The 27,980-nt window shown below is 39.2% G+C and overlaps 1 protein-coding gene and 1 non-coding gene across 2 annotated transcripts; both read right to left on the bottom strand.

Moving 5' to 3' along the window:
* Window positions 1-352: 352 nt before the first annotated feature.
* On the bottom strand, window positions 353-27,938 carry LOC141429908 (cilia- and flagella-associated protein 61-like). Its single transcript, XM_074090466.1, has 29 exons — window positions 27,793-27,938; window positions 26,645-26,779; window positions 25,975-26,132; window positions 24,575-24,719; window positions 23,213-23,348; window positions 20,933-21,093; window positions 19,149-19,224; window positions 18,214-18,342; window positions 17,519-17,658; window positions 16,161-16,234; window positions 15,667-15,781; window positions 15,044-15,155; window positions 14,398-14,468; window positions 14,100-14,276; window positions 13,019-13,244; window positions 11,767-11,885; window positions 11,097-11,225; window positions 9,633-9,827; window positions 8,640-8,768; window positions 7,390-7,562; window positions 6,172-6,326; window positions 5,296-5,494; window positions 4,669-4,838; window positions 4,263-4,426; window positions 3,538-3,694; window positions 2,879-3,049; window positions 2,171-2,281; window positions 1,531-1,596; window positions 353-580 (listed from the first exon to the last, which is right to left on the bottom strand). The coding sequence occupies exons 1-29, from the start codon at window positions 27,936-27,938 to the stop codon at window positions 353-355; spliced, it is 4,167 nt and encodes a 1,388-aa protein (XP_073946567.1).
* On the bottom strand, window positions 9,501-9,572 carry TRNAM-CAU (transfer RNA methionine (anticodon CAU)). The gene has a single exon. It is a non-coding gene; the product is annotated as a tRNA-Met (tRNA).
* Window positions 27,939-27,980: the final 42 nt, after the last annotated feature.

Here is a 27,980-nt window from a genome sequence, read left to right as displayed (position 1 = left end):
GTTTAACTAACGCAATACAAATTCAAAGAATAGAGATTCGACACAGGCGCACGCATGTCGGCCACGCGTAACATTAGCTGTAGATAAGCAAGTAGGTCTAGTATGATACTACCTACAAAGTGTAAAATTAACGGGCCTCGTATACGGTAGTTTCAGTTTCGCTCTTTTGTTTTTCCGTGGTAGGTATTTATATATAGCCATCGAAGCGCTTTCTAAAATCAGTGATATAAATTTAATGTTATTTGGTTGTTATTACACACTAAACGCTGAAAATAAGCGTCGAACACAAGTATTCGGTTGAATAAAAGATAACTTGACTACATTATTGTGAAAGGAATTTATTCCAAAAAAATCAATGCAACTGAGAAATAAACTGCTTGATGCTCCACTTCTTTTCTTTGAACATGGCGTTCCGTTTCAAGTCGTGGGTGAACTGGGCCGTCTCCCGCGCTTGGAAGTACATGGGGAGCAGCTGGTCGTTCTCAGAGAGCCACTCCATCACGTATGCCGTGATGGCCTCCACGTGGGGCGATTTCTCGAAGCTAGAGCGGATCCTCAACTTCATATCATTCCTGCAGAGCTGTAACACGTCATCATCATCATCATCCCAGCTTATATCGTCCCACAGCTGGGCACAGGCCACTGGTAACTAGGTCACGAGCGAATATTGAGTGGGCCCTGCCTGTCGAACAACACACCAACCGAACGAGCTATTTATTCAGATTGGTGGAATTGGGTGGAACAGTTAAATTTCCCAGTGGGTCCCAAGTTTGTAAACTTGTATGATAGGTCGTAGCCCAGACAACTTCGGGAACCACTGGACTAAGAAGTTATTTATAACAAGAGGGCCAGAAAACGCGAGGGCGTAAGTTTGTGGGTCTGTACTTGAATAGCAGCGTCTACTGGCGCGGGCTTTTACGATTTCCGTGCGCCCGCGCATGTTTCATTTACACGATGCTCGCAAGATTGCGCTAGTTTTGTAACATTACGGAGCTGCACTGCTATGTATGCTATAAGTGATCACTGATTAATTATCAACGGTATTGTAGAGCAACCAGCGACTCGCATGATATTGCTCTTTCCATCTAAGTAAGGCATTAATGCTAATTGCATAAATGAAATTATGAGGTACAGTCGAGGAAACAGAATCGATTACCAGGACGAGATCTTTTCATATCATTTTCGCCATGATATCTTCGGCAGATGTATGAAATGTCAATATGACATCAATAGCACAATGGTAGCCTGGTACCTACGCGATTGAGTTTCATTGACTGTACCTATAGTTTATATCTCTTTCTTCTTCTTCTTTTTCAACCTTTCACCACCCAATGCTGAGTGTAGGTCTCTTCTAATGCAAGCCATTCGTCCCGGTTTTGCGCCTTTCGCATCCAGTCCTTTCCGGCCACTCTAACAAGGTCGTCGGTCCAACGCATCGGTTGCCTGCCTACATTTCTATGCCCTACTCTAGGCCTCCACTCATAGTTTATATATTATGTATTTATTTATGGTTGACGGCAATTAGCTTACCGGATCGCTGAGCTGTTCACTGACTGACTTCAATGCTTCTCTTAGCGTGTCTCCATCCGGTTTACCCTGCCGAATGGAACAAAACTAAAACTTAAGAATATTAGTAAAGCACTAACCTAGCCAACGAAAATTTGGAAAACCCCCGACTTTGTCACTTCAAAGTTCAATATCTCAAAAACGCCTAAACCAATTTTGATGAAACACGTCTAAGAACCATTACTAGAAAACTGCTTTCAAATAAAAAAACCTCATTCAAATCGGTCCACCCGTTTAAGAGCTACGGTGCCACAGACAGACAGACACACATAGCGGTCAAACTTATAACACCCCTCTTTTTGCGTCGGGGGTTAAAAATAAAAAATACTGGCCAAGTTAGCGGACTCGCGCACTGAGGGCTATTGCATAAGACCGAGTCACTTTGCAATTTGCCGGTTTTTATCATTTATAAATAAGTAATTATGCAGTATTACTGAGAAAAATTATGGTATACATCAGACAATGAAATAAACCTTTCTAAGGAATAAAAATAAACTTTTTAATATAACTTTTGAGTAGACGTTGGCAAAAATCTTGTCTCTTTTCGTCCTCACGCATGTATTTTTAAGTTTCTATCGGTAAGTAGGTAAATTATATAACCTACCATTGGAAGAAGTTCCTTCGCCATCATAAATAACTCTTCTACGTGTTCGTGATATAAAAAGAATATTCCTGGAGAGTTGAAGTATTCGTATAAATTATCGATCCTCTTAGACTGGAAAAAGGAAACTTAAGAAATTGTTGGAAATGTAGGTACAGTCGACAAAACTGAATCACGTACCATCAGCCAAATTGTGGTCTACCACCCTAAATTTAATGATCGTTTGCATGTCATAAAACAATAATACCAATAGACGAGTCTGTCAACTTGAAAGTTCGACTTTAGCGATATTAATTTGATAGGAACTTAAAATTGATACAAGAACTTTTGGTACAAGATGATTTACTGATGGTACAAGAGTGAGACCTTTTCGTGATCAATTTCGCTATGATTTCTTTGGCAGATGCATGGAATGTCAATATGCCATCCGAAGCACAAAGGCTCCACCCTGGTACGCGATTCAGTTTTGTTTATTGACTGTACGTAGATACGTAATAAAAAGTACTGTTTTTCATCTCCACTTTTAATATCACTCCTGGATCTATCTAATATTAACTTAGATCTGCAATATTTTGCACTTTTTTGTTGATTCGTTAAAATCATGATCGAAACGCTACGCGACGTGGCATTCTCTAGTGAAGTAGAAAAGGGCTATACTTTTATATAAAAAATATAATAAAGTACATATTTCTGGATTTAGAAAATACTAACGGCAAATTTTATATGGACGTTATTGAGCACCACCGCCGACTTGCCGTAGAGATTTTTAAAGTGACCAATCGAGTAGCTCTCGGGGCTCAAACACGTTATACCATCAACGATAGAGTCCGCGGTCAAATGGAGCTTGAAGTAACCGCCCTGGAACGTTTCTAATATGTATCCCTGAAATCCAATTAAATTAAAAACTTTTTTAAAATCAAATTATTTTTAAGTGACAGTACAAAACCAAGGCTTTATAGGAAATATAAATTTAGTGTATAAGGCATTACTCGCCTGGGGCGCCTAGATGGCCAATGGCCTACGCTAGCTGACGCGGTTAGCATGGAGCAGATGGACGCCTATTGAAAAGAAGTCGGTTAAATAGTAAGAGCCAGCGCTATCTGCACACGTCGCGTGTGGCGGATTTTACTCCGTGCACCCGCGCCAGCTAGCGTAGACCCTAAAGGTGATTTTCCACCGGCGAAGCGAGACGAGGCGAGACGAGGATGAGCGAGAAGTTCCTATATAAAACGCGCGTTATCGTGCGCGCTCGCATCGGCCAGCGGGAGATATCCCAATACTAATACCAATTCCCGCCCATCCTCGCCTCGTCTCGCCTCGCCGGTGGTAAATCACCTTAAGGCTGGCTCTGGGTTGGTTCTCGTACTTACATTGAAATCGAGCGTCTGTATGTAATGGTGCGGTATCTTCATCCCTGGCGAGCGCACTTCCAAATACTGCAAGCCCCCGGGCAGCATGCATTGCTTTACGATAGGCTTCACAAACTCCGGCACTCTTTCGCATTTTACTTTGTCGCGAGTTTCTCTCCTAAGCATTAGAATAAAAATATATGGTTCACGTACATCTGGGACAAAAGGCCAAGATGCCATAAACAGAGTAATTGCGATACGAGTTACTCGTATATTTTTTAAGGGTACAGTCAGCACCAAAAGTAGAGGATCACTTTTTTACTATGTCGTATTAGCACATTTGTCAAATTTGTATGGTGTTAAGTACGCTGCTGTAAAATTACAATGCACAAAAGTATGCAGCTACTTTTGATGCTGACCGTACCTATCTTTTCATATTGACAAAATATTTTTTTTTAATTATTTATTTGTTTCACAAAGGTTTAATTTGGCCAAATGAATTTTATTCTGAAACTGCGAACTATTCAGGATTTATTTCAAGACCATTATTTAGAACGCTATAGGTTAGGTTAGTTTTGTAGAAATCCAGGCACATTTCCAGTTTCAGAATAAATTGTATTTGGCCTAATTAAACATTTGTCAAACGAATCATGTGTAAAAAAATGTTTTCATAGAATTAGAAAAGTAAGAATAGTCTAACATAAAATTATAATTGATTGAAGTATTTTGTTTAGGTAAGTACTTACTTGCTTCCAAAAAAAGACTCCTTATCTTCAGCCGATTGCTGAGAGTTTCGGTCAATCGAGGAATCGAAGCTGACGGTTCTTACCGAGCTTCGCATAGATTTGTTTGATTCGGCGGCTTTTTGGGAAAATAATGGGTCCAACTGATTTCTTATCTCTGCACCCAGCTAAAATGATATAGTATATCGCAAAAGTGTGGGAGAATGGCCTGTATGAAGAACAGACTATGAGTTATCATACGATTTGTAACTAACATCGAAATCTTACGGGGTGGAGAGCTACTTATCCTAAAGCACAGGTTTTATTAATACCTATTTAGGGAGTGAAGTTTTAAGGATTTTTTTATAACGATGTTTTTTGAAATAAATGTATTATTATTATTATTATAGTTAACCTCCCTCACACCCACCTTCTCACCGACTTCATACGAATCATAGAACTTCTGCTTTTTGAACTCAGCGAAGTACCGAGGGCAGTAGCGCGTGGAAGGTCCTGCGGCGAAGATCGAAGGGTCGTTGGTGCGGAACTGGTGGTCAATGAGGATACCTGCGTCGTACGCCATGCCGCTCCTGTGGATAGCTGATAAACAATGGTCGAAAATATATAAGGGGATTCAGTTACAAAAAAAACTGTTTAAACTTAGGCAACATAATGTAACGTGTTTTCGAAATATAAGTTTCCTATGTGCCCGTTTTTAATTAATTAACAAACTAATTAACAATAACATGCAATTAATCAAACTTGATCTGGATACGACTTGCAGCGTTTCAAACATTAATAAAAAGCTCCAGTCACTTTAATCCGTGTCGCAGCGAAAGGGTCAAACAAAAAATCTCATTCTTTAAAATTTTCTTATCTGTTTTCCGCATCCATACGATTTCTTCTGTCCACTAGAAAAGTGAGACTAGAAAACTTAAGTTTGTTAGGTACCTACCTAACTATGTCTGAAGGGAGATGCATGAAAGTAACGTTAAATTGGGCCAATCCGAAACCATTTAGAAACTGTTTGTAATTTTGTAGCACAAGCAGAACGTACCCTGAAATGCGTTGGCGTCTATTCCTTTAACTCCATAGTAGAACATCGCCGAGCACTCCAGTTCAACCATTTGGAAATGCGAGAGGAAATTAACGTGGGTTGCCATGTTGTACATGTCCACATTCCAAGACTGGAAGTAGTACGAGCGGTACACCGATATCCCTAGTTCATTAAGTACTTCTCGCATCGTTTGGTCAACCTACAATAAATGAACTTGTGAGGCAAGTATCCATTGACAAAATATTACGAGCATTAGCTCGTAATTCTCCTTCGAAGGAGAATCTGGACTTCATTTTAGTCCATGAAACAAACAATTTGACTAATTTCTCACTGGTCGGGTTATAGGCCAAAATGTCGGACACCCAATAGTGGTTGAACATTATTAAATGAGGCTGTTTATGCGGTACAGATTTTTAAACGGAAATCCGACTGGCACAAAACGGATCCGCAAATGACTAGTATAGTCTGAGAGCCCGTTCCCACTTGTCGGTTGTAGGATTTTGATCGGATGTCCCAGTCGCAGAGCAGAACATTTAATATGAAAAAGTTCACACTTACTCTACACTAGGTACACCAATTTTGTATACTGTGGCAGAAATGGTTGACATCCGACACAAACCAAATCGGATACTCTACATGGCGTGCATGAAGATTAGCAGCTCTAGTGCTGCTTGCTGTAGGCGCGAACTACCAGCTGCCTACCCTGGAATTGGAATTGACCACTGCACGCCATTGGACTCGACAAGTGGGAACGGGCTCTGAAGATTGTATACAGATTTTCAGGTATGTTGAGGTGATTTTAATAAACTAGCCATGTAAATATGTAACATGCGTAATTTATTAAAGTGATCATCCCAATTCGTAATTAGAACTCACGTAAATATTAGAGAACACAGGAATCCTGGGCTTAGTAGGGTCCTCGGGCGGGAATGGTTCCACAAACGTGATATTACGGGCCGGGATTTCCATTTCCAGTAACGCCGCTATACAGCAATACGCGTGCAAGTAAGCTCCGTACACTATCACTTGATCTAAATACAAATTATAGAACATTACACACCTCAAAGGTGTAAAATTAGAAATTACTTTGATTACATTGCACTTTTTTTTCGTTCGATATGAAGGTTTGTTAGATTAAAATGTAATTAAGAGTTCGTAGTTATGTGCTATGCTTGGACTTTCTTTGCGCGATAGAATCCGGAATACGGATATTCGTCGAAGAACTAAAGTCACCGACATAGCTGGAAAAATATGCAAGTTGTAGTCGCAATGGGCGGGCCACATCGCTCGAAGAACAGATAACCGTTGGGGGAGAAAAGTCCTCAAGTGGCGACCATGAACCGGAAGACGAAGCATTGGCAGGCCTCCCACCAGGTGGACTGAGGACATCGTGAGTTGCGGGAAGCCGGTGGATGCAAGTGGCGAGTTGTCGTTCATTGTGGCGTTCTAAGGGTGAGGCCTTTGTTCAGCAGTGGACGTCTTCCGGCTGATGATGATGATGAGTTATGTTATAATTAGTTACCCAGTGAACTCAATTGGTACAGAGCATCAAGGGTTACCGAGATTAATAAATTCAAGTTGTCTAAGGGCGATTACAGACTAGCGTTTATTGTGCCCGTAGTATACGGTCGTTTTTGGCATACCTAGCATGCTCATTCCTACGTGTTCAACGCTAGCAGAAAATACGAACTTCGTATCTTGCCGTGCCGCTGACGCTAAGTAATTATTTAATACGAGAGTGAGAGGGACGGTCCCCCAGAACAGAACCGAACGCGTTTCCGAAAACGGGCTTATTAACGCAAATAAAACGCTAGTCTGAAACTACCCTGTACTACTACTGTTGCTGGCGACTCTACTGTGAACAATTGGCCTCTCGCCTTCCTGCATTAACTTTGCAAAATTTCGCGAAGAAAAAGCGTTAAGTACTCTATGTTTGACCAGTTAAATAGTAACAAACCATTTGGAACCAAATTTTAACCAAGTTCGTCAAACCATGAAAGAATAAAAAACATGCACTCCGACGAAATAAACTGTTTGTAACGTTTGTAATATTAGATTATTAGTAGGAATAGTTCAAATTGTCCATACTCGTACATTCGGTCGAACTATTTCTATAGTAGAAGTTTTTGACGAAGCGTAGCGCCTTGTTCGCTTCAGTGAGGCTGTTGACGATGAATACGTTGTCAGGCGTTTCGTAGTACGTGTTTATTTGCGGCTCGCGGTACGAAGGGTCGTCTAGACGAGAATAGGGAGGGATGTTGCCAGATCTAAAATAAATTATACAATGCCAAAGTTAGTTCCGTCAGCAGGTGCATGACCACCTGTAAATGTTATTTAGGACTTTTGTGGTTTACAAATGTGTGCATATATGATTGATTGATGTTCAAAGTTTTAAGTATAGCGTCAAAATACGATTCAAAAAGTGGAGAAACACTGTTAAATTTGAAATAAGAGTATAGTAGGTACCTAAGACTAGGAAAAAATTACCGCCCAACTTCATTTTTAAAACTAGTCAAAACTTGTTTTTTTTTATTCGACTGGATGGCAAACGAGCATGTGGGTCTCCTGATGGTAAGAGATCACCACCGCCCATAAACATCTGCAGTACCGGTATTGCAGATGCGTTGCCAACCTGGAGGCCTAAGATGGGATACCTCAAGTGCCAGTAATTTCACCGGCTGTCTTACTCTCCACGCCGAAACACAACAGTGCAAGCACTGCTGCTTCACGGCAGGATTAGCGAGCAAGATGGTGGTAGCAATCCGGGCGGACCTTGCACAAGGTCCTTGTTTCGCAGATTACCATAATTTTCAAACAAGGTGATTTCAAAAAACGAATCCCAATACCATAATATGGTATTAGGATTATGTATACGTAATTATTATAAAGAAAAAAAAAAAGCTAAAGCTGTCAATGTGTGACTTACATCTTTTAATAAATAATAATTGATCTTTGACCCGCATGCTCGTTACCTCCTCCCACTCATAATAAAAACCGGCCAAGAGCATGTCGAACACGCCAAAGATAGGGTTCCGAATCCATTACGAAAAAATAAAGTACTTAATATTTTTCTAAGAATTTCGTATTGTGTAGGGAATCTTCCAAGTTTAGGTACATTTTATACCTTAGGCTGCTATTTACTCTGAAACTACTAATAAAAAAAAATAGTGTTTTTTATTTTACCACTTTGTCGGCGTAACCGATATCTATATTAAAGCCTAATTACAGCTTTCTAGTACTAACAGTCTCTGAGCTTAGCGGCGGACAGACAGACAGACGGACAGACATGGCGAGTCCTAGTAGACTACGGAACCCTAAAAAGCGATAATAACCAAACTACTTACTTGACGTTCTTTGCTCGTTCCAACACTGACTGCAAGTAATCGGGGTGCTGGTATTGCTTACCGAATAGCAAGAGCAGTTTATCGTAATAACAACGGTGGCCGCTCAATAACGTTATAAATTTTTCTTGCCTGGTAACACATAATGGAGGATAAACAAAACTAAAAAGGTTTACAAAAAAAAAGCTAAGTGTATTACCCAAGAAAAGTAGTAAAAAGGGAAAAATCATAAGTACTTGTGTATTTTAATGTAAAACGGTTTTATTGTAACCAAATACTAATGATGCTGCGATATTGCACTAAAGGAATCCAGTCATCACACCATATTCTTCACGTCAATCTAGGTCACTCATGAGACTAAAATAGAAACGCAGAAGGTAGCATATATTGATTAAATATTATGTAAACGATGATTTTTTTAGATTACAATAAAACCGTTTAATAAAATAATATATAAAGTTATTTTTTTAACAACATCAAGTGTAATTTTTGGGTCGATCAACTTTTTGTTGTTTGTTATTCTGTCCCGTTGTCCAAGAGACAACAGTGAAAGAGTTTCTTAAAAAAACTGTTATGATATATTATGCTACTAATGTGCTTAGGAGATTGTCCATTAAATAATGGGCTTGTAACTACGACAAAAATGTACGCTCTATGAATTATAACCACAGAAAACATGGAGAAACTCATGGTGTTAAAGAGTTGTCCAGGGGACGTAACTATGGCAACGCGGTACAGGGAAAAGTTGATCGACCCTTTTAACTTAACATTTATTTTGACTGTAAGTACACGAAAATAGGAAACCTCTTTCGTTGGTAATGATGAACATTAACTAAATCTTTTAAAAAAATACAAAAAGATACATAGCAGAGCGTGGTTTCGATCCACGGACCTCTGGGTTATGGGCCCAGCACGCTTCCACTGCGCCACTCTGCTCTCCACGGCAACGCTCGAAAATAACCCCCAATCTGTAACCTAAAGTACAGTGGCACTTACTTGTTGATATCTACCACAGTGCCAACCACCACGTTCAGATAGTACGTATAAGGCGTGCTCTTGAGGAATTGATCGGTAGTGGTTCGGTGTCTAAGGAACATCATTTCTACGTGCGGCTTGCAATGGCGGATGAATGGCAAGCCGGACGGCGATACTAGTGTCACGTTGGTGAAAGTTAGGTATGGTGAGCCCGCTCTGGGTAAAAGACAAAATAGATACCTATTATAATAAAAAAAAGACTGACAGACATACTTATTCGTCGTAGTGTTGTAGAAAACCTAAAATTTTGCAAAGATGTTCATTTATTATGCAGACAAGGACAGATTTAGCGACTTTTCCGGAATAAAAAAAAACACTTCTCATGCTCGTGAAGGTCGTGTTTACGCTGGATCTATGCACATAAAATGGCTTTAGTGCATAAAGTAAAATCTTTGTTTAAAACCAAGGTAATCAGGTGTCAACAGCCACAAACATTCTACATTATTTATTTTAATAATTTTTAATAGCGTGATAATCATTTGTGGTATTTTGACTATAAATCAAATCGATCAAAATAAATCAATAAACTAAAAAAATATAATTATATAATAATCCATGAAAAATAAAAGATACATAGAAAGTGACCAACTATTTCACTGTTTCTATTTCATTTCTCGCAATCTAAGTGAAAAGCAGAGTGTAAAACTCGAACCCCATTTTCCCCTTGACGAGTCTATGCACCCTCGCCGTACCTATCGGCTCGGGGGGCTATTATGAACGTCTTGGGTAAAATGGCTCGTTTTATGCTCTCATTGTACCTACAATCTACTATTTTTTACATCTGCAATCAGCTATGCTACATCCATAATCAGATAGCGTAAACTTTCAATTGTTTTTTTAAAAGAGTAGGTACCATCAGTCTACCACCCTAAAGTTAATAATAGTTATGCACATAGACGCTGCTGTCAACTTGAAAGTTCTACTTTAGCGACATATTCATTTGATAGGAACTGTTTAAAAATTGATAGACCATTTATTTGGCTGATGGTACCTACTCCATTGAGCATTGATTGTCTTGAAGAGTAGACTTTATTCTCTCCGTCTAGTTTGAGTAATTGCCAACGTTTTAGCCTTGTCACATCACCTTCCCCGCTCAATAGGTCTCTGGCAAGTTCATTTATTTGTTTTTGTAATCGCTCCTTGTATCTTTTGCAGTAGGTACCTGACGACTTATTTTACGGTTGATATTTTTAAGTATTTATGAACCTCTGAGTTTCGCGAGAGCGTAGGATAGAAATGAGAATGATTTCTTTAATCTTCACTAAATCTGCCACAGCGGAGCATGAAAAAATATGACACGTCCTACCGGCCCTAGAAGTAGAGTTGTATCTACACTTTGTTGTGTCAAATCAATATCTGATACAACAAAGCGTGCTGGTGACTGTACCTCTTTATAATATTACTACTGGTATACCAAAATTGTACCCGAATAGCAAAGCGTTCAAACAAGCCAGAGCGGTGTTCCCAGCACCGACCACCACGATCCTCGCATCGACGTTCAACTTCGTAATGCTCGTAATTTTATTATTAATAAACCACGTGTTGAATGCCATTCTGTAATAAAACATAATATTACTTTTTTATAAGGAACTTAATCATCAACATCATTTTAAGTTGGACAATATAGACAGAGTGGACGTGGTCATTTGGGGTCGCCCATCGCTACAATCGCTAGGTACCTTCGCAATTTTTCTCCACCGATTTATATAGGCCATTTGGCGATCACAACACTCATCATCATTATTACATCACCAGCCGGAACACGTCCACTGCCGAACAAAAGCAACGAAAACTCGCCACTTGCATCCATCAGTTGCCCGCAACTCTCACGATGTTGTTAGTCCATACCTAGTGGGAGAGCTGCCAACGCTTTCGTGCCGGTTCGGTTCGTGGTCGCCACTCAAGGACTTCTGCGCTAACGTTTCTGTTCTTCGAGCGATGTGGCCCGCCCATTTGATTGTCACTTCAAGTTGAATATTTTTACAGCTATGTCAGTGACTTGACGAGTTCTTCGACGAATTTCTGACACACGTAACACACTAGCCTGTAAACTAAACCTCGTCCTGTGGAGTTTATAGCTAAGTTTTGCGCTTACATTTTTCTTGAAAATACTCCCAAATTCTTTAACTGTGGAATTAAACCGCAGATAGATTCTGACTTCCTCGGAAGAAGGGGCACCATGGCTATTGCCATAGTGTTAGCTTTATGAATTACCTGAAATGAGATCAGAACATTGTAATAAGGCGTTATTTGGGAAAGAAGGGCGAATACTTCTTATACAAATAGTAGAATAGTTTTAATGCACAAAATATGTAATATCTTGGACATGTTTTAATCTGGGGGCACGGCAGTGCCCCCGACAAGTCGAGCAAAACAAAAACAAAGGCACGGCCGTACCATACTTTTCTCGAAGCCATTCAGGCTATTTTCAACATTATCTTTACTCGAGCAATCTTTGTAATATTTACGTCGGGACTCTCGGAAACAGCTTTAACGATTTAGCTGAAATTTGCTGTGGGGGTTTTGTGGGCATTGTTCGCACAATCGATCTGGTTTGGTCCCACCTCTAAAATAACGCATGAAGAGTTTTAGCCCAAGCATCACCCAGGTAGGTAAGTCAATCACTCAGTGGACTAGCAATAATTAGTTTTAGTTCACATTCAGCAATTCTTGACCCATACAATAGAAGTCCAACTTATAATATCATAGTCTATTCACGTCAATTTCGTTGCCATATTTGAATTTATAATTCGAGTAGCATCCGGCAGTTCTATAGCCATGTATTCAACCGCGTTGTATTTAAATTATTTTGATTAGAGTTCATTTTACCAGGCAATAATTTAGAGACATCTATCGGTTGGGTTACATTATCTCTTATTTTATAAACAGCAGTCAATTATCTTTGCACTATTCCACGCTAGGTGGCAGCACATTGTATGCAATTTTCATTTGTATATCTGTACAATAAACTCTCAGCAACAAAGCGCTATCGTAAAATTCTTATTATGGTATTATCAGCTAAATAAGTGGTCTACCAATTTTTAAACAAGTTCCTATCAAATGAATATGTCACTAAAGTTGAACTTTCAAGTTGACAGATACGTTTATTGGCATTATTGTTTTATGACATGCAAACGATTATGAACTTTAGGGTGGTAGACCACATATTTGGCTGATGGTACAGGATGAAAAGTTATTACTTTTTTCGCACAGACGCTACAACCAATAATCGCCAAGATTTCAAACTGTATATGAATGCGCATATATAAGCAATTCTGGCGACACTGGTCTTGGAGCAAGCCAGGACTTATAACATTTCCTTCTGTTTTTCAATTTCATGGACTGACCCATTTATTTCTGTAACCCGTCAGCCACATTAGATTGTCACATCCTTGCAGCCTCATCATGTCTCTGAGGAAGAACCTGAAGTGTGTCTCAAACACCGGGTACACCAGGGTAGTCTTCAGGGTAGCAAAGCCTACGCTAGCTCCATGCCCCCTGTTATGATATTTGCCAATGTGGTAATAATCCAAATTGAATTTTGCTTGGATGAAGTTGATTTGTTCTGGTGGTCTGCAAAAGAACATTCTTTTATAAGTCTTCAGACAACCAACATAAGGTGGTAACATACTACTAAAACGCGACGCCACGCCACGTCGTACGGCACGGTTTACTATGTTTCGGCGAATAAAGTTTGGCAACCTGTTTAATTTCGCAACTTTTCATTTTCCAACTAACCTAACCTAAAGGGTTCTACACTATGGCCCTGAAATAAATCCTGAAATATTTAGGTACAATACGGTATTTGACTATTTTGTATATGTTTTATAAATTAAAACTACACAATGCCTGTTATCGAATAGAAAAACAACTTTTAAGCTACCTTTACAAATAACAAAGTTATAAAGGTTTGAAATTCAATATTAGACAGAGAAAGATATACTGGCATGTGACGTCACACGCCAGTACCGCCATACTTGCTGCATAGAGAAAAGCGTTTGAGAAAGAGACAGGTATATAGATTTTTCAAAAAATCACTATAAATCCAATTTTCAACCGATTTCAGTTTTCTCTTCACTAAACACTGTGTGTACATCTATATTTTCATAATAATAGTAAGATATGGCAAATTCAGGAGTTGTCAAATACCATATTTTAGAGTTTGCGAAATGAAAAGTTGCAAAATTAAACAGGTTGCCAAACGTTACGTTGCGAAAAGGCAGTACCCGCGTCCGGCACATGTTTCTATCTGCAACTGACCATAATAAATACATGGAACTAATTAGTACTGACACGAGTTGGATTGGATGGCGTGTCGCTAGCGTGACGTGGCGTCGGGTTTTAATAGTACGTCCGCACCTTTATCATTTTAATTCAATATCATTAATTGCAAAAATGTTTTTCAATTTCAAAATCAACGCTACTTACTCCACGATCCCGTAACCAACCAAAGTGACTCCGCTCATAAACACATAGGCCTGATGTTGCTTCTTCCCCATAATACTGTTCTCAACTATCCACATCGTTTCTTTACCTTCCAAGGTCTGTATTAAATTTATTATTTGAGGCACATCAATGACCTCGGCTTTCCGGACCCTCAGTTTACTGTAAATGTAATAGGCACTCAATAATCTCGTAAAAAAATATTTTAAAGCGACCTTTTTTATATTTTTCTTAAAAACTATAAGCAATTTTCCAACAGCACCCAATATAGAAAACTACGTACCCTAACACGGAGTGTCTGTGCGCAATGTACAGTGCGTATTCTGTGCAAACGTCCCCTTTGCTGGACACAAACTGTAAGGAATCGAACGTAAGCAAATAGATTTTTTGTCTATTAATTTCCTAATTATGATGACGGGTTCCTTCCATCCTGCTAAAAAACCATTTAGAAAAGTTGAAAAGCCACTTTAATTTCAAAGTTCAATATCTTGTAAACCTGGACCGATTTTAATGAAACTTTGCTAAGAACTTGGCTTGGTTAGAATACTTGACAGAAAAACCGAAATACGCCTTCTCATATATTTAATATTATTAATGCGAATGTGTGTGCGTGCGTTTGTTACTTCTTCACGCTAATACGGCTAGACATATTTGAATGAAGTCTGGTATGTTGATAGCTGGTATGGAATAGCACATAACAGGCTACCTTTTATTACGATATTCCATTCCAGTTAAAATCCTAAAACTCCAATTGCTATCAGTTTAGAGAAATGAAATTGTCTAGGGTTTTTTATGCAAGATACGTCAGGTCAGGATATTACTTATTTTAAAATAGCGTCAAATTCCTATTTAACTGCTAGATCTACCTAATGGTTTACGCGTGCGAGGCAAAGTGTAGTGTAAGTATAATAATTTCAAATAATACTTACGCAAAAATGTTGGAGTAAATGGATAGATTTGCCATCACAAGGTACTCGGATCAAGCAGTAATCGTAGTCCTTCATAATTTCAAAAGCTGCTTCCAGTAAATCGTAACCTTTCCTGAAAATTACGACTTATTGAGTTGAGAGTATAGTATTAGGTATATTATTATCATCTGTGGAAGAGGACTTGTACAAGTCGAAAATACAAACTGAAACATAGATGCACAGAAAAACCAGAAAAAGAGACCAGCGCTGGTCTCTCTCTGAGCTGGGCTCGCATCTATGTTTCAGTTTGTATTTTCGATATGGTTTTTACGGGATGAACGTAAAAGTAACAAATTTTGGAGTTGAAATAAAAATTCGCAAGGTACAGGCGACAAGGTACAGAAATTATCACAAGTCCTAAGATTGGTTTTTGGAGTATTTTTGTATTTTTTCGAAGTTTTATCGCGATGTGTGTGGCCATACCATTACCGTGGCAGTAGAGTCGTGTGTAAATCATTTTCAACTCCGTAACTGCTCGTCCACTTCTGCTGCTGGCTGTACCTGTACCTATATATATGGCACATGTCATGGTCTTCTGAAAAACTATCTTACGTAGGTAATAGATAGTAACAATACATATTTACCTTTCATCGATATCTTCTCGTAAAGCATACAACTCAATCATGAAGGCATTGGGATCTCCATGGTAAACTTGCTCCTTAACATCCGCGTTTGCCGCTTTAAGCACTGATTGCCGTCCTAACAATCAATAACTAATTATTTAATTATGCTTTTTACCACATTCACTTGTAACTACTATGTAAGTAACGGAATCTATCAACTTTATTTTCATCCACTTCCTATTGTTGTATTTGGGCCAATCAACTTTTTTACCGACACTAATCTGTCCGCGACATTTTTCAAACAATTGCAGATTTTTGTAAGTAAACATGTTTTTTCTGTAATTTAATAGATGGTGTACATGCCATCCTACGTAACTTCAACCTATTAAACCGTGAAATATCTTGTTGGAAGTACGATTTTTTGGTAACGCCACAGACAATTTTGGTAACGCAGGAGACGCCCAAAGAGTGGGTAAAATAGTTGATTGGCCCATTTAACACGAATCTTGGCTTACTTTGATACTGCCGCTGTTTGTTAAGTGTGGATGATGCGAACCTTTCAGCATCTGCCTTTTGTTTATTTTCTGGGCTGAAATTGCAAAATGTTTTTTTTTATTTATTTTTTTTATTCAACTGGATGGCAAACGAGCAAGTGGGTTTCCTGATGATAAAAGATCACCACCGCCCGTGCATATAGCATAACGCCCGGTTCACATTATTCCAGTAAAGTCGTGCCAGTAGCGATACATTGCGGAGTCACAATCCAAACGAGTTACACAAGATCGATCGAGCACCTGTCATGCTACTGGAACCATTTTACTGGAATAATGTGAACCGGGCATAACTTTGTAGAATTTTGCTTAAGGGTCAATCAACTTTTTTACCGACACTAATCTGTCCGCGACATTTTTCAAAAAATTGCAGATTTTTGTAAGTAAACATATTTTTTCTGTAATTTAATATATAGTGTACATGAATACATGCCATCCTACGTAAGTTCAACCTATTAAACCGTGTAATATCTTATTGGAAGTACGACTTTTTGATAACGCCAGAGACAATTTTGGTAACGCAGGAGACGCCCAAAGTGTCGGTAAAATAGTTGATTGAGCCTTAATTCAAGATCCATTAACTAGAGATTGAAATATTTTAAAAGCAAAAATTATTGTGAGATTGCCACTGATGGTCAGGTTTAAATTTTCAAGCTGAAAACTAGAACTAGCTTTGAAATTAGAATTTATGACATCGGTCAATTCTGTATGACATTAACATATCGATGCTTGAAAGCAGAAATTGACTAAGCGGCATTATTTTAAGATACTGATTTCAAACATGTATGTAACTCACTATCTTAAAAATATGTCGCTTAGTCAATTTCTCCTTTCAAGCGTCGATATGTAGCGCCTCTAGTGAGCGAATATAGAAACTCCAACCATGCCATCGAAGTTTCTCAATCCGGACGCTTTAATACAACTTCCAACCTCTTCCTTCAGGCTCTATACTACAAAGTGCGAAATCCGAACTTCGCATCTTGCTGTCCCGCTAACTCTTATATTATTTAATACGAGACTGAGTGAGAGGGATACGATACGAACTTCGATTTTCGAATTTCATAGTATTAGCCCCCTAGACTTCGGTCCCCAGTCCTCTATGACATATTATGACCTATCCCCATACTGTATGCAGTAACATTATGTAACAAGGTAAGTAGCAACATCAGACGTTGATCGTATTTTAACTAAGTATAATAAATGTATACCTAGTGCCATCCACGAAGACGCGTGGTTTTGTCAAAATAAGACATTAAAGACATTGTAATAAGAACCACGGCACGCTTCATCGTAAATGACTCTACCTCTAGGCAGATACTCACATTTGAGCAAAGGACGCGACATCAGGCACAGTCAGTAACTTATAATCGATGTTGACTATTTCGTAGTCAAATGGGTCGGCCTCCAAGTATACCGCCTTGTTCGGTGGGATCAGCGACGGTGTTGGTGACGTCATGAAGGCCTGGAGAAAATAATACACTGTCGCATGTAAGTAAAATAAGAGCATTATCATACGACTATAAGTGGTATGGCGTTAAGCCAAAAAAATGTGTTTATCCATACTAATACCATTATAAGTTATTTTAGCATAATAACTTTCGCTGAAATAAGTAGACACGTCTGTCTGTTACATCTTCACGCTTTAACCGCTGAACCGATTTAGATAGAATTTGATATAGAAATATTTTTGAGACCAGAGAGAAAATTGCACAATTGATGGTCCCAAAGGCAGACCAGCGCCGTTCGCACGGGTGGCATTATGCTGATTTGGGACCATGATTTCGTGGTCGTGTTGAGTGTTGTTTGTAATAATGGCACGGAACCCTTCGTGCGCGAGTCCGACTCGCAATTGGCCGGTTTTTTAACGTTTTCTTTGATGAAGTTTTTAGAACTCGTAGCGCCGCCCACTCAACGACACACACCAAAATAATTCGTAGTAATAGTTGGAAACATAATTCACGAAGAGTTACACGTAGAGTACAACCATACCTCTGGTCTTGAGGATTGTTAAGCTGACCTGATCACTAAACTCATCAGATTGCTGGATAAAATACAGATGGTCGAAGCTGCGTCTCATGGCCGCGTTCTCTCCGAAGTTGACCCGACCCGATGATTTTCTGGAACGCCGTGTTTTTTCTTTTCGCTGCTGTTTAACATAAAAGAATGCGATGCAATGCTTATAATCGTGAGTTGCCATCCCAATTAGCCTATTTTCCCCCTTAACACCTAACGCCCAGAACAATCCATAGTGCAATGGTGATTCGTACAAGCTATATCCATCTGCTTTCCGTAAGCTAAAGTAGACAAACAGGTTTATATAGGTACTCTGGACATCTCATCTCACTAATATTATAAATGCGAAAGTTTGTAAGTCTGTTTATTTGTTTGTTTAAACCACTGAATCGATTCAGATTAAATTCAGAATACAGATAGTTAAGGTCCCGGAGGAGGACTTAGGATAGTTTTTATCCCGAAAAATTGTATAGTTCCCGCGGGATAGCGATAAACGAATTCTGCGCGGACGGAGTCGCGGGTTACGGCTAGTCGAAAATAATAGATGATAAGGTTGTAGGTTAGGGTACTAATTCAATTGAATTTTTGGGATAATAATAGCCCCATCGAACGATGCGATGATTCTGCCAATGTCGAGGTTCGATAAGACACTGCCAGACGACTTTAGGTCCGTAGTCCTTTAGTACGGTAGAGCTGTCCGTGTTCGGTAGAATACCAGCCACAACCAATGTAAAACAAAAAGTAACCAACTGCCACCACTGAACAGTTAGGGGCTGTTTCACCATCCATTGATTAGTGTTAACTGGCGGTTAGGTGTCATGCCGTCTCTATTTGTTTTGTTCGAATAGACGGAGACGGCATCACATTTACCCGTCGGTTAACGCTAATCAATGGATGGTGAAACAGCCCCATAGGGTATTAAAATATTAGAATACTTACACATCCGTCTAGTTGTATTGCTGACAACTTTGGGACGTCATCAAAAGGGCTACGTTCCCCGAGTAATATTGGGTCACTGGGAAGATAGATAACAATAAAATGTACATTTGTTATCATAACACAAACTCATCATCATCTCGGTCTATATACGCCCCACTGCTGGGCACAGGCTTCATCTCAGAATTAGATGGCTTGGGCGGTATAACCCATGCATGAACTTCACATTATACCTACACACCATCGAATTCCTCTACCGTTCATGGTAAATTTCAAATGTAATTTTGCAGCCTATCCCTTTGCTCTTTCCAGCAACATGTAATAAAGTAATAAGTGAGATGAATGAAGAGATGACAATCAAGTTAAATATATATTCTTAGGCACATTATGAAACGGCGCTATTTTATGAATTGACTAACCAACACCCGCCATTATCGTCCAAGCCTCATCGTTTTACAAATTGCCTAGTGACGCTTAGGCACATCGTCATACGCTCAGCTTCATTCAGTGCTTCTTCAGACAGTGAGTGGCCAAGAAAGCAACTACTTTACGATGTGCCTGGTGCGTAGCTAGAAATGTCATATAATACTTTGCTTTCATCGATCTACCTTATTTTTAATTAGGCACATAATAATTCATAAGTAGCACAAAATATTATAGCATAACATAAAATGGCGGCGTTTCATGGTATGCCTAGGAATGGGGAATGGATGAAAATTTTAGAAACATTTGAAACTTTTTTTATCGATAGGAATAACCTTTTTAATTAACAGAAAAAAATATCAGACTTTTAAGTAGCATCAATTAATTTAAAAAAATGAAAGTTTTCTTTACCGCCAAATTATGACAGTCCGGTCGGTTACGGGTTATTCCATAGTCCAGAATAAAAAACATTAAAAAAGAATTTGTGTCTTTGACTCGATCGTTTTGACAGGTGACACTCTTTACCGGCTCTGATAATACCGACCCTGTTTTTCATCTACACACCCATAATAATAAGATAAGATAATGATTTATTTACCAAAATAGAAAATAATAATAATGATAAATTTATTTGTCAAACATATGTACAACAAACAGATCTTATTAAAATATTTCCATAGAAATCTATGTTTTGCCGTTAGGCGTACATCTAAACATTCTAACGACTTAATAAAATAAATAATTAAACATGCAGCATTAATTAAAACAAAACTCAGTCAAAAATAATTTGTACAATAAATAGCAGTAATACAGTCTAAACAAATTTAAAACACTGTATGTCATATAAGCTCATGTCAGTTTCATGTACAGTCAAGGGCAAAGATATCGACACGGCCAAAGTTGCAAAAATATGTATACACGGCCTTAACGTTAGGTGCATAAAGTCGTGTATACTTACATATTTTTGTAACTTTGGCCGTTTCGATATCTTTGCCCTTGACTGTACACGCGTACATGAAAAATAGGGTCGGTATTTCCATGCCAGTATTAATCGGCCCGGTAAAGAGTGTCACCTGTCAAAACGATCGAGTCAAAGACACATAAATTCTTTTTTAATATTTTTTATTCTGGACTATAGAACAACACGTCGTAACCGACCAGACTGTCGTAATTTGGCGGTAAAGAAAACTCTTTCATTGTTTGAAATTAATTGATGCTACTTAAAAATCTGATATTTTTTTGTTAATTAGAAAGGTTATTCGTATTGATATAAAAAGTTTCAAGCGTTTCTAAATTTTTCAGACATTCCCCATTGCATGGTCTGACGGATTTTACGATCGGGCCACAACAAATACAATGCTTACGCAAACAACTCGACCAAATTATTGGAGCGTTTTAGTACTTCCTTCTCAAAATCGGTAGCTTTTTTGAGTCCAAAATATGAACTGAGATCATAAGTCTTTATGAGATTCTGGTAGTCTATTTCAGAGTTGAGGCACATTACTCCGACCGCTCTCTCTTGAAGCTGGAATTTCAAGATTACTTTTTGGAGTCTTTTTGTATTTTTTATTTCAACTCCAAATTTTTGTTACTTTTACGGTCATCCAGTGAAATCTATATATTTCACACGAAAACAGAAGCTGAAACATGGATGCACAGAAAAACCATAAAAATAGACCAGCGCTGGAATTTCAACACAAAATTATAATTAAATTGCTTTCGGAAAAGTATATCTCACAGAGTTCTCTATTTTTTGGGTGATGTCAATGATGACAAGTAGGTAGAGGTATAGGTACTCATATGGCAAAATTGGCAAAGCTTGGGAAAGTAAAGTTTTTGAACTGAGCTCATCCACTTAAGAAGACTGACCCCCATTGAGTAGTTAACCACAAATTAACATATAACAAGCTCGTAGTAAAAGCTGATTTAATCTAACTCCAACCTTTCGAGGTCTGCCTGTACCAATATCTGACCACCTTCAGCTCCTTGGTTTAGACCTCTCGGCTAAACCACAGGGCGGCCACGCCGTACAAAATACGCGTTCTTGAATCTACATAGGCACGACGACGTCTGTACACGCGTCAATGTGTGCGTAAGACACACAGGGCTGACTATTGCAAAACCCTAGTACTATAGGGTATGTAGGTATGGCTTAGATGTGTAAATAAATGTAATCGTTAATCATATATTTTTATTTAAACCTACTTAAAATGTGTCTGTCTATGTATTTAAGCATTATTATTTTAAATTAAAATAAATATATGACTACAAACTTGAACGAATTATTCGGTACCTAATTATTTCATATATTAATCGCGATACTTTTAGAAAGCATTATTATTTACATTAGGAAATCGAAAAAAAACTCTTTTTCTTATCTTTGGCTGTTGACAAACACCCATACAATGCACAGTATATCACCATTTCGCAAAATTATTGCTCCCGAACTTAGTGCCGTGCGACGGTGCGACCGACATACATCGCGTTGCGCGCCCGACTGCTTTCCTGCGGTTTTCCTGCAATCTGCGCTTGAGGGGTGGGGTAACTCGAACCGGTGCGGGGCGGAGCGTGGCCATTCTGTACGCCAGTACTATTATATATTCTGTGGCTAAACTGAACTTCGGGAGTTACATCGAATCCTTAGCAAAAACCGCTGCGAAAAAGCTTGGTATTCTATCCAAGGTTAGGCGATACTTCACTACGGACCAGCTCATTGGTCTTTACCGAGCCCAAGTCCGATCCTGCATGGAGTATTGCTGCCACCTTTGGGACGGTTCTGCTTATCAGCTAGCTGCTTTGGATTCGGTAGAACAGCGAGCGAATAGGCTCATCGGCGTCGCCTGTGATGCGGATTTTTGTCGCCAGAGCCTTCGTCATCGCAGTAGAAGAACTGGCTTCCCTGTCGGTATTTTACAGGCTACAATTCGTTAAATGTGCTTCGGAACTGCACGACCTTATTCCACCTGCTCCTTTCTTCCACAGGTCGACCAGAAGTAGACGGGGTCTCCACCCTTACGTTGTCAGTATTCCCAAAATCCGCACAAAGCCACTTTCAAGTCTAGGGTGAATGAGCATTTACTAGGCAAGCGTGCTCTATCGTAGGCCTCATCCTTGCTTTCCATCAGGCGTGATTGTAGCCTATATTGTATAAAAAAAAAGATTAATATGAACGCCTAGAATCAAGGGCCTTGATTATCGATTATCGACTCTATTTCCTTGCACAATACATTACAAAAGCCGATGGATTTTAAATAATAGATAAGTACATTACATGAGATGAGTACATTGTGAATGTGGGTGAGTGGATTAGCTCAGACTACGAACAACCGAAAAAATACTTTGCTCAGGCTTTTTTTCTGGCCTATCAAACGAAAATTTTCCCACTACGCCACAGGTTGCTTAAATAATTTCACATGCTTGAAAATACCGTTATCAAATTATAAAAAGATATAGGTGGGTACTTAGTATGGTGTACGGTTGTGTTGCTCTGAAGATGAGTTCTGGTTGAGTTCGAAACGCGTCAGTTTGTGGGATTTGTGTGTGTTCTTACAGTGTGGAGGTGGAGGAACTGCATGAACACGCACATGGACCTCCGCAAAGTAACGCCTGATTTAATAAATTATTATAAGTTTACTTGGGTTTACCTGGGCAACGATGACTTTTCTTCCGCTCTCCGGGCGGCGCCCAATAATTTCACTGATGTAATATTCACCGTACAGCTCTTTCAATTTTGGACACAACTTATCCAGAATTTCGACTACGTCGTCATTGTCTTCTTCACTGTTTAAAGCAATATAATATAAGATTTAGGAATTTACAAGATTTCATATTTCTAAGACTATAATTTAAGCCGTGGTGGCCTAGTGGTTTGACCTATCGCCTCTCAAACAGAGGGTCGTGGGTTCAAACCCTGGCTCGCACCTCTGAGTTTTTCGAAATTCATGTGCGGAATTACATTTGAAATTTACCACGAGCTTTGCGGTGAAGGAAAACATCGTGAGGAAACCTGCACAAACCTGCGAAGCAATTCAATGGTGCGTGTGAAGTTCCCAATCCGCACTGGGCCCGCGTGGGAACTATGGCCCAAGCCCTCTTGTTCTGAGAGGAGGCCTGTGCCCAGCAGTGGGACGTATATAGGCTGGGATGATGATGATGAAGACTATAATTTGATTCGTACTCTGTATTCTGTTTGGAAAGAGAAAGATGCTGATATTTTTAAAATTTCGCTACGATTATTAATAAATGTATTAATTTATGTTAAGATGTGCTTATTCTAAAAGGGCATAACTCCAAAACTACTTCGCAATAGAAACATTACTTTTGTCTAGTCTCTATTTTAAAAAAAAGATCACGTAAATCTGACGTAGACGTTGTCAAAATGGTGACAGCTCCTTTTTCTGGTGAAAAAGGCAAAGGAAACATATCTATTCTGTGGTAGTTTTGGCAAACTTAGATGTATTTTTTAAATTATTTGTATTTTTATAAATATGGAGAAATAAATTATAATAAATATTTTCCCATGCTCAGGAGACAAAACTCTTTCGATTCCTGTAGTAATTTACGGGTTAAAAAAATGAAATCTTGTCAATTCTAGTTTTGGTAACCTACTTGTGATTTAAGACATTAACATGAGAGGTCTGTTTTTAAAACGATATTACCTTGACGAGTTTCTTGCCGGATTCTTCTCAACAGAGGTTTTCCCAACCGGTGGTAGATTTTTTTTAATATAAGTGTATGTGACATATTTTATTTTATACGGTGCGAGAAATATCATGGAAGTTTAATCCCATCGCGAGGCCACGCAGCTATTAATTTATAATCGAACTATCGACGGCAATATATCACAACTGCGTGATATTTCTCTCACTGACAAAATAAAATCTTATTTTGTGTGCTTTAATTAAGCTCCCCTACGCGTAGCGACGTGCATGCGCAAACGGCTTGTGCAAAAATTGGCGCAAAAACTATCCACCACGACCCGAAGGCAAAGTTCTATGAATACCAACACAGCTCGTCGTACTGTTAGCTTCGGGCAAAAGTCCTTCCTTTGCGCCACGTAGACGTAATGCTCAATCTCGCTGTCGTCAGATCTCTTAGCGGTAATCTTGTTTATAGTATGTTTACGGAATGTCTGATATTTCGAAAAATCATCTGAAAATAATCAATAATAATCATCAGAAGGTGGTACCTTTTTTCTGTACCTACATCATTATAATATATCCACCCACAACACTTCTAACTGATAGGTCTACAGTTGACGCTTTATATGTACCACGAGCTTTACGATGAAGAAAATCATCGTCAGGAAACCAGTACACACCAACAGGTTTTCCTACCCCCACTGTACATCGTTGAATTAGATACCTACGTAGTACGATGTACAGTGGGGGTAGGAAAACCTTCGTCAGTTATTAAATTGATTCCTTTGTAAGTCATACACTCTTAGTACGTTTTGAAACCAAAGTGCTAAGTAGACAAGTGCATATAAAATTATATTTACTTGTCATGATAACAAGGTTCAAAATAGTATACAACTTTAACATATATCTAGTTTCATATCAATACCAAACCTTTTTAATAAACAGCGCCGTAAGAGTTTGAATCAAATAATGTTCTATTTAATTGTCAGTGTTTGTCAGTGCCAAGGTGTAGTGGTAGGGTTGCTAGTCACCTTAAACAAGATTATGTTTAGCAGGTTGACAGGTTGACGCAATATGTCATACTCAATCGGTAAAACAGATTATCGCTCGTACTGAGCAGCAGAAAATAGATTTTAAGGTGATGAACTTTTTTTACTCCGACTGTACGTGTAGTACGGAGAAACTGCAGCCCATGCCCACATTCCAAGAGGAAGCCTTTGCCCAGTGGGACATACGGACTGGAGTGGCGGATTTTTATTTTTTATGAGTGTAGGCCACTTTATTTCCACCGCTCCATGTACCATCAGCCAAATATGTGGTCTATCACCCTAAAGTTGATAATCGTTTGCACGTCATAAAACAATAATGCCAATAGACGTGTCTTTCAAATTGAAATTTCGACTTTAGCAACATATTCATTTGATAGGAACTTGTTTAAAAAATCACAGACCACTTATTTGGCTGATGGTACCTTTCTAAAATAATAATTTTCTAGTCCTCTGAAATCTGCCGCCATTAGGACGCTGCCGCCCCTAGGCCGCGGTCTATACGGCCTATTGACAAATCCAGAACTGGACCGTTGATGGTGATTAATACGTTAAGGCACTGAATACCTATACTATACCGAACATCAGGATATCGTTTCTGACCCCGTTTCACATCTATACTATTTCCTGGTGCGGTACCAGGGTTCCAGGTAATAGTTTAGATGTGAAAAAGAGATATCAGTGGTACTTTTTTTCACTCAATAACTACAACATACTTACCAAAAGTACTACCAGGAGGCACAACGAGTACTATCTGCAGTAAATACATATCGTTATTGAACACCGACGCCAAGGCTTCTTCGAAAAATGTCTCCGCGACGTACTCGGCACAACACATGAAGTGAATGAACAGCGTGTTTCGAGATAAGTAGTAACGCCTGCGGGAAAACAATAACTATGATTTAAGTTGGCGCAGATCGGCAAGCGCTGCGTAGGACGTCCACCAACGAGATGGCTTACGGTGGATGCATGCTGCTTCCAATCGAAGCAGCTGGAGGTCTATGGGGGAGGACTATGTCCATTAGTGGACGTCCGATGGCTATGATGATGAAATTTTTGTCTGTCTAGTGCTCAAATCAATTCAATATTTTATACATGTCATGTGGCATAAAATACACCGATTCGAGTTAGTTGCGTGACAATTTGTGTCCTTTTATGGTCGGTGCGTCCCAGAGTTCTCTACTGGTGTCATCACCGTTCAGATTCTGCAACAGTCCTTATTAGTAGGTTTAGTATCTTACACATGTGACATGTCATAGCATAGACTGTAGAAATGTGGTAGAAATATTTGATTACCTGCAGTTCATCAGAGTTGCGTTTACATTGTCGCACCTATGGCCAGAAATAATAAAAAAAAAATACATTGTCAATAAAAATAAATCTTACTCACTGGAACATATTCCTGACCCAAAGTTCCCAGTCGGCGGGCGAGACGCTCGGAACATTTGGATGGTCATTCAGGGCCATGAAGCCGATCACTTTCTTATCTTCATCGATCATACAAATCGACAACGGTGACAGCTCACTGAAACACTTGTTCTTAACTGCCTGCCAAGTTGCGACATGGGGTGTAGGTACAAACACTAAAGGGCAACCTCTCGAAATTAACTACACAGCCAGAAAAATATAAATAAAAACTAATTCCCGGGATAATTAGTATTCTATGGTTACAGAGGCTACCAATACAAAAAAAATATGTGTTCAGATTTCCTAGTGAACAAACATTTCGTGAAGTTTACTTCTTTATTACTTTAGTGTAGATAAGCGTTCCAAAAACATTTTGGAAATAGATTGCCTCGTATTCAATGGTGTCACCTCGCCTACCTTTCGATGTTATTTTTGAGATCGGTAGGTTTCCTATATAATTGAATGCACTTTTCAACCAAATGAGTTACCTACATTTCATGTATCTACAAACCCCTGTTGTTCTTCTAAAGCTGCGTACGGACAGGGCGTACATTGGTACGCGTAGTCGGTTACGCGTGTGTTGACGCGTACATTGGATACGGGTACAGCTCCAAATTCAAATTCAAAAAATTCAAATGATTTATTCAGTAAATAGGCCGCAATGGGCACTTTTACACGTCATTTTTTTAAACTACCAGCGCTTTCGGAAAGACCATCATTGCCAAGAAGAATGCGCCGCAAGAAACTTGGCAGAAAGTCATTTTTTCATAATAATATAATCCTAATATAATCTATAATATAATCTCCTGTATGGACCGCCACGAATCTAAACGCGAGTTGAATCGATCCATAGCGCTACGTGCTTACGAGCTCCAGAGCTTTATCCATTTTGCCGTCCAAATATCGCGTACCAGAACGAGCGCGACCTCTTTGACGCGCGGCCAAAAACAGACTGCCGGCGGCTCGTCCGCGAGTCAGTTCATGCGGCACGCGTTCTTCAAGAGTGTACGCGTAGCTGTACGTACGGACATGGCGTTCCAGGACACGCGTAACCGACTACGCGTGCCAATGTACGCCCTGTCCGTACGTAGCTTATGGCAGCATCATAGAGGTTCAAGATTTTAAACTTACATGAGATACCCAAGATCCACTTCACCGAATATATTTTCAGTGTGTTTACGATCCCAGAACAGTTCAATCTCATATCTATCAGCATCAATAGCCCGTCTAAACCTCCGGCCCCTTTCACCCACATCGAAATCAAAAAATATGGACATTTTCGCCAACTGATAGTTGGAATCAATACGTCAACACAAAAA

This window comes from Choristoneura fumiferana, chromosome 7 (genome assembly GCF_025370935.1).
Source record: "Choristoneura fumiferana chromosome 7, NRCan_CFum_1, whole genome shotgun sequence".
Classification (NCBI taxonomy): domain Eukaryota; kingdom Metazoa; phylum Arthropoda; class Insecta; order Lepidoptera; family Tortricidae; genus Choristoneura; species Choristoneura fumiferana.
The sequence above is the reverse complement of the archived record's forward strand: the minus strand, read 5'-3'. Positions and strand labels throughout refer to the sequence as shown.